Raw genomic sequence first — 7,904 nt, forward strand, 5'->3', positions numbered from 1 at the left:
CACGGTCCCCCCACTGTGGCTGCCACACACGGCCCCCCCCTGTGGCTGCCACACACGCCCCCCCCCCCACCCCCCCCGTGGCTGCCACACATCACCCTGTGTTAGATATCGCCCCCAGGCTGCTGTTAGTAAAATAAACTCTTTCCTTACCTTCTCCAGCACTGTGCTCCCTCGTGTCCCCCTCCTTAGGGTTGAGCTCCGGCTTCCTGCCTGCATTTCCTGGTTCACGGTCCCGGTCATGTGATCGGCACAGCAGAGTGAAATCTCTGCGTGCCTGATCATAGCACCAGGAGAGAGACTCACTGGAGGGGGTGAGTAAAGAGGTTTTTTATTTTACTATGGGCAGCAGCATTGGGGCCATAGGTAACACAGGGGTGCATGTGCGATCAAAGGGGCGCAGGCAGGTATAATATGCCCCGCTCCCCCAGCCCATCACCGCGGTGCGGTTTCAGCACCACAGTGATGGACAGCGGCTTTGCATATTATATGAGCGGGAGCAGGAGATCAAAGATTCCCTCCCGCAGCTTCACCAGCCCCCCAGCAGCCCCTAGCACCGCTCCAGAGCGGCCCCCACCTTCCCTGGACCCTGCAGTGTATAATCCGTATATTCGGTTTATAAGACGCACCCCCTACTTTCCCCCAAAATTTGGGGGAACAAAATTGCGTCTTATAAAGCGAAAAATATGGTAAATGTCTAATATTTCTTCTAGAAATTCATCTGACAGAAAATATTGGCCCCTACAATAGTTTGGATTGCCGAGAGCCCCCGAGCCACATACTGTAATTACTCCAGATGTGTCATCTCCAGTTACTAAATCACTGACAGTGAAGGCTGTCGGGGTGGAGGGCGGTCATTTTAGTAGATGTGTTATTGTCTAAAGTCACAGTTTTCTCTATAGTAGTTAGTACCAAAGCCGCTCTTATTTCATGGCTTTCCACTGCAGCCAGTTTTCTGCTCCTATCCAGGCCCCATTTCTCCAATCTGACATCTGTCACTTTACATGATAACACCTTTGTAATGCTTCATCTGATCCCAGTGTTCCTGAGATTTTTTCTGTGGCATATTCTACTTTATCTGAGCTATAATTTTAGGTTGATTGGGGTTTTCTTTACACAAAAGGAAAACAAAACAAAACAATCTGAAATTCGACGAAAATGTTAAAGAATTAGAAGTGATGAAATACCACAACATATAGTCTCTACATAAACCATATTCTTCTTTGGTGTAAATTACTACTTTGACTCTAAAGGGATTCTCAGTAAATTAGCAAGAAGTGGATGTTGCAGAGTGAAAATTGTAAATTTTCCATTTTAGTGCAGAATACATAGTACCCATCACTTGCTCCACGCGACCTGCAATCTGGAAATGTTTTTGGTTTCTTGCAATGCCAAACTTGACTTATAACAGGGTTTGGGCCACTACAAGGCTGAGAAGCATCGAGGATATTTGGCTATGGGATTATGCTGGATTGGATGATGAAGCCATATTGCTTTATAATCAAGAGTCTTTCATCTAAAACCATTGTGGAAACCCTCGATTTCTCCACAGACAACGTAGCAGTTTGGTAAAATTTTGGTCTACAAAATACTATTTGATGGCTTATTATTCCAATACACGGAAGGCAAAATGAACAAAGAGGGTGAACATCATGTTCTGGTAGATGCAGCAGGTCCGGCAGGAACACCTGGTATAGATAGATGCAGCAGGTCCGGCAGGAACACCTGGTATAGATAGATAGATAGATGCAGCAGGTCCGGCAGGAACACCTGGTATAGATAGATAGATGCAGCAGGTCCGGCAGGCATACCTGGTATAGATAGATAGATGCAGCAGGTCCGGCAGGCACACCTGGTATAGATAGTTGCAGCAGGTCCGGCAGGCACACCTGGTATAGATAGATGCAGCAGGTCCGGCAGGCACACCTGGTATAGATAGTTGCAGCAGGTCCGGCAGGCACACCTGGTATAGATAGTTGCAGCAGGTCCGGCAGGCACACCTGGTATAGATAGTTGCAGCAGGTCCGGCAGGCACACCTGGTATAGATAGATGCAGCAGGTCCGGCAGGCACACCTGGTATAGATAGATGCAGCAGGTCCGGCAGGCACACCTGGTATAGATAGTTGCAGCAGGTCCGGCAGGCACACCTGGTATAGATAGTTGCAGCAGATCCGGCAGGCACACCTGGTATAGATAGATGCAGCAGATCCGGCAGGCACACCTGGTATAGATAGATGCAGCAGGTCCGGCAGGCACAGCTGATATAGATAGATGCAGCAGGTCCGGCAGGCACACCTGGTATAGATAGATGCAGCAGGTCCGGCAGGCACACCTGGTATAGATAGATGCAGCAAGTCCGGCAGGCACACCTGGTATAGATAGATGCAGCAGGTGCGGCAGGCACAGCTGGTATAGGTAGATGCAGCAGGTCCGCAAGGCACAGCTGGTATAGGTAGATGCAGCAGGTCCGCAAGGCACACCTGGTATAGATTAGATGCAGCAGGTCCGGCAGGCACAGCTGGTATAGGTAGATGCAGCAGGTCCGGCAGGCACACCTGGTATAGATAGTTGCAGCAGATCCGGCAGGCACTCCTGGTATAGATAGATGCAGCAGATCCGGCAGGCACACCTGGTATAGATAGATGCAGCAGGTCCGGCAGGCACAGCTGATATAGATAGATGCAGCAGGTCCGGCAGGCACACCTGGTATAGGTAGATGCAGCAGGTCCGGCAGGCACACCTGATATAGGTAGATGCAGCAAGTCCGGCAGGCACACCTGGTATAGATAGATGCAGCAGGTCCGGCAGGCACAGCTGGTATAGGTAGATGCAGCAGGTCCGGCAGGCACAGCTGATAGATTTTTTTTTTTTTTTTGTTGCCTCATAAGAAAATGGGAGTCTTTAACGCAGGGGTGGAGAACTTTCTTACTGCCGGGGGCCATTTGGAATTTTAGACCAACCTTCGGGGCCGCACAAAAATATCAACTTGACAACTACTCTGCTATATTTGGTCAAACAATTAATTAACTCAGCCCTACTGTGGTGGCCGGAGCTGCTTCTCTTTAGTGAGGCTGTGATGTTCGGTGATATTGATCATGTTGTTTCTCACAACTCCTTTTCCAGGTTTGTCTCGATCTGGAGAGGCTGGGGGCATAGACATCCCTTCATTCCACGAGAGGCTGGGGGCGTATACATCCCACGAGAGGCTGGGGGCGTATACATCCCACGAGAGGCTGGGGGCGTATACATCCCACGAGAGGCTGGGGGCGTATACATCCCACGAGAGGCTGGGGGCGTATACATCCCACGAGAGGCTGGGGGCGTATACATCCCACGAGAGGCTGGGGGCGTATACATCCCACGAGAGGCTGGGGACGTATACATCCCACGAGAGGCTGGGGCATGGACAACATTAGGTGGCAGCACGGAGAGTACTATGTAGCAGCACTGACAGCACTAGGAGGCAGCACTAAGGGGGTACACACAGTACAAGGAGCTACAAACTACTAGGGGTATACAGCACTGGACAGGGGATGGAGGGGGCAGCGATGGGTTGCATACTCACAGTACTGGGGGGGGGACCAGGAGTCCACACAGCACAGGTCCGGGAGGCATGTACAGCAGGTAAATCTGCTGCACCTCTTCTTCTGTGACTGGAGAGCAGCGCGCTGCTTACCCTGCCCACAAGGTAAGCCCTGAGCACACTAGTACAGGCCAAGGTTGAGCCTAGAATGTATGGGCTACAGTCATGTCCCGGAAAAAGCCGGTAGTAAGTCTGTTACAATGTACACACTGCAATCAGGATCTGGAAGAAGCTCGTATATTCTAGCATCAACCCAGAGTGCGTGCGCTTCCTCGCATCACGCACTGGGTTTTAAAGGGCCGACAAAAGCGCAGCTGGTGCTCGAGCACTGCGGTTCCCAGGAATGTGCCCAGGAGCCACAGAGAAAGTCATCACGGGCTGCAGGTTCCCCACCCCTCCATTAACGCATCAATTTTTAGCAAAAAATATTCAAACATATTTTATTACGGTTTTTTTTACACAGCATTTAAAAGGACACATATCAGATTCAGTGTGCGATCAAAAAACCTGGAGTACTGCAATATGGGTAATTTTCATCAAATTCATAACAATATCATTGAATGCTGCCTCTTTTACTACCCTGCAGCACAGGCTGGGGCAGGATATAATTTTAATATTCTCACTATAGCCACCAATGGGTGTTACGTAAACATTAAATATAAGTAGTGGATATAGTAATTTTTGGGGGAGCAGCTATACATAGTACTAAGAGCACAATGACACCTTGTGGTCAATAGAAATATGGCAGCAATTTTCATGTAAAGGAAATACAGCTATATTATATGACCAAGATCACCTTCATTAAATAGTGTCTATTTTTTTGGAAATGTATTAACTTTCAAATTGCATGTCTCTGGGATTTGGGGTAATCGTTTACTGTTTTTTTTATCATACACTGAATCCTGTGTCCTCTTAAATGTGAAAAAAATTCAAGAAAATATGGTTGAATATTTTGTACTAAAAATTGATGCGTTGAAGATTCCTGTTTTCTTATGAGGCAAAAGTTTGTTAAATTCAGTCGGCATACAGAATGTATAAAAAAATCTGGAATTTGATATTTATAATATAGATAAATGCAGCAGGGACAGCTGGTACAGCGGATACTAGGCTCCATACATGTTAGCACACACAGCATAAGACTCAGTAAACTGAATGGGACCTGACAACTAGCAACATGTCTCAAAGGATATACCACATTGCTTAGGCTCTTCCCATAGAGGGAGGATGCCTTAACTATCAAGTGCCTCTCAGCCATAGGCTGAGATGCTCTTCCAGGTTAGGGCACACTGACCCTTTAAGAATACATTCCTGTGCACTCTCAGGAGAGCTGCGTGATGTGCGCAGGCCCTTGGAAATGGCGTCAGGGACCGGGGATGTGGAAACTACTTAAAGGCGGCTGGGACAGGAAGTGTGCTGGCATTACTACCTGAGAAAGGGGGCAGGACAGTAAGGGGATGCTGGTTATGGCGTTACAAGCTGTTTTAGAAATTATATCCTTAAATTTGTATATATTATTAAAAATAATTTTTATTCTTGGCAGATGACTGTACCAGGAGATCAGAGGCACAACTGCCATCTTCAATTTTTAAATCAGATGACCTTGATATCACACAAGATATTACTGAAGTGGATGCCACTATTCCAGATATAACATCATCCCTTCACCGCAAAGATCTATCATCTGATTCTTTTAAACAAGTCCTACCTTCTGATTCATCACAGACTATTAACAAAAATAAAAGACGCAAAAGAGGCATTAAAAATCAAAGTGCTCATACAGAAACCAAGCCATTTTCAACTTCGGAATATCGAAAAATTGATAAACAAATTCACACAGGGGAGCAAAGATTTTCTCCAGACTCTGTTATTTACCAGAGAAATCACACAAAGGAGAAATCATATTCATGTTTAGAATGTAGTAAATGTTTTGCACATAAATCACATTTTGTTGCACATTTGAGAACTCACACAGGGGAAAAGCCATATGCTTGTACAGAATGTGGGAATTGTTTTACCCAGAAATCAAGTCTTGCTAAACATAAAAGAATTCACACAGGGGAGAAGCCTTTTTCCTGTTCAGAATGTGGGAAATGTTTTACCCAGAAATCAAGTCTTCCTAAACATAAAAGAATTCACACAGGGGAGAAGCCTTTTTCATGTTCAGAATGTGAAAAATGTTTTGCAGAGAAATCACATTTTATTTCACATCAGAGAACTCACACGGGGGAGAAGCCATATTCATGTTCAGAATGTGAGAAATGTTTTGCACACAAAACACATCTTGTGACACATCAGAGAATTGACACTGGGGAGAAGCTATGTTCATGTTCAGAATGTGGGAAATCTTTTAGCTCAAAATCAAATCTTATTAGACACCAGAGAACTCACACGGGGAGAAGCGTTTTTCATGTTCAGAATGTGGGATATGTTTTGCAGAGAAATCACATTTCATTGCACATCAGAGAACTCACACGGGGGAGAAGCCATATTCATGTCCAGAATGTGGGAAATGTTTTACCAAAAAATGTCATCTTGTTTACACACCAGAGAAGTCACACAGGGGAGAAGCCTTTTTTATGTTCAGAATGTGGGAGATGTTTTGCACATAAATCACATTTTGTTACACATAAAAGAACTCACACAGGGGAGAAGCTTTTTTCATGTTCAGAATGTGGGATATGTTTTGCATATAAATCACATTTTGTTACACATCAGAGAACTCACACGGGGGTGAAGCCATATTCATGTCCAGAATGTGGGAAATGTTTTAACAAAGCATTTAATCTTGTTACACACCAGAGAACTCACACAGGGGAGAAGCCTTTTTCATGTTCAGAATGTGGGAGATGTTTTGCAAATCAATCAAATCTTGCTACACACCAAAGAATTCACGCAGGGAAGAAACCCTTAACATGTTCAGAATGAGGGAAATATTTTACACACAAATGGCATCTTTTTAAATATCATAAAACTCACAAGGGTAGAAGCCATTTTCATACCTAGAAAGTGAGAAATATTTTATTTAAATTATAATTTGCTGACCACTAAGAAAAATTCACATGGGGAGAAAATATAGATTTGACAAACTGAACAAGAAAACACAAAAGAGACGGTCAAAGTAAAGGCAAGTAAGTAAACAAGAAAGGGAAAGCACGTTTGAAGTGACATTAGAATTATAATATATTCAGTTACTAATAGACGTCTGTTTCCTAAAAATCAAATAATTGATATTCCATGTGCATTGAACATTTCACATTGCTACATCTTTATATATTCACTATATGGACAAGAGTATTGCACCCTCCCCCCAAATACCCAACCTTCCTCCTCCCTTTTCTTAACTCCCAATCTCAGCGATCTGCCATTCATTACAGTTACTTTCAGCGCACAATCTCCATGTCTGAACAATGTCTGTAACTTCTCTATACTACAATAATAAACATGTTCATATTACAAGTTACTAGTTCCATCTACGATCCATTCCTTCTTTGTGGGAACATCTGATGTGATCGAGTTTTTATAATCACTTTCCGCTAAGTTTAGTAGTTTTCGCATCATCATTGGGAACTGACTCCCTTCTCTATTCCCCAATACACATATTATAGGTTCTAAGGGGACTTTGATTGTAAATACTTACTAAATTGTCCTAATAATCTGACACTGAAAACATTTTTTTTTTCAATAAAGTCTGAGTATCTAAACTAATATTCTTCATTTCTTCTTCCTCCATTTCCTTTTTGCTGGAGCAGAGGTCGCCCAACCTGTTCCCTCATTATGGCATTAAATATCTTGGATACAATACTCTTATTACTGCAATTTCTCCCTAACAAAGCTTTAACTTTAACCCCTTAACGACCTTGGACGTACTGAGTACGTCATGGTCACATGGTGCTAAACGACCCATGACGTACTCAGTACGTCCTGGCGAAATCGCGGTCCCGGAGCCCCTGGGAGTGAAATTTGTTTACCTAAACGGTGGATTCGGGAAGGAGGGGACCTCTGCCTGACCTCAGGAGGGGTGGTGCCTCCTCCCCGAACCTACAGAGGCTGTGATTGGCTGACGAACGCCGCTCAGCCAATTACAGTCACTGTAATGTGTCAGCCATTGAAAATGGCTAACACATTGCAATCCAGCCATAATCAGTGCTGCTGTAGCACTGATGACTGGCTGGAGCTGGGTGAACTTTGTTTCACCCGCCCCCCAGCTCTGATTGGAGAGACCGGCCTTGTGACCGATCTCTCCCAATCACTGTGGATCTTGTGCCGTCACCCGCTACCCTCAGCTTCACTCCGTCCGTGAAAGCTGATGAGAGCGGTCGCTGC

At 45.0% G+C, this 7,904-nt stretch overlaps 1 protein-coding gene across 1 annotated transcript in view; it reads left to right on the plus strand.

Moving 5' to 3' along the window:
* Nucleotides 1-7,420, plus strand: part of LOC142312244 (uncharacterized) — a 31,187-nt gene extending 23,767 nt beyond the window's left edge. Inside the window, exon 6 of the mRNA XM_075351166.1 lies at nucleotides 5,122-7,420. Coding sequence (XP_075207281.1) covers nucleotides 5,122-6,506 — 1,385 coding nt within the window. The 3' untranslated portion in view covers nucleotides 6,507-7,420. The remainder of the gene's footprint in view (nucleotides 1-5,121) is intronic.
* The last annotated feature ends 484 nt before the right edge of the window (nucleotides 7,421-7,904 follow it).

This window comes from Anomaloglossus baeobatrachus, chromosome 5 (assembly GCF_048569485.1).
Source record: "Anomaloglossus baeobatrachus isolate aAnoBae1 chromosome 5, aAnoBae1.hap1, whole genome shotgun sequence".
Taxonomy (NCBI): Eukaryota; Metazoa; Chordata; class Amphibia; order Anura; family Aromobatidae; genus Anomaloglossus; species Anomaloglossus baeobatrachus.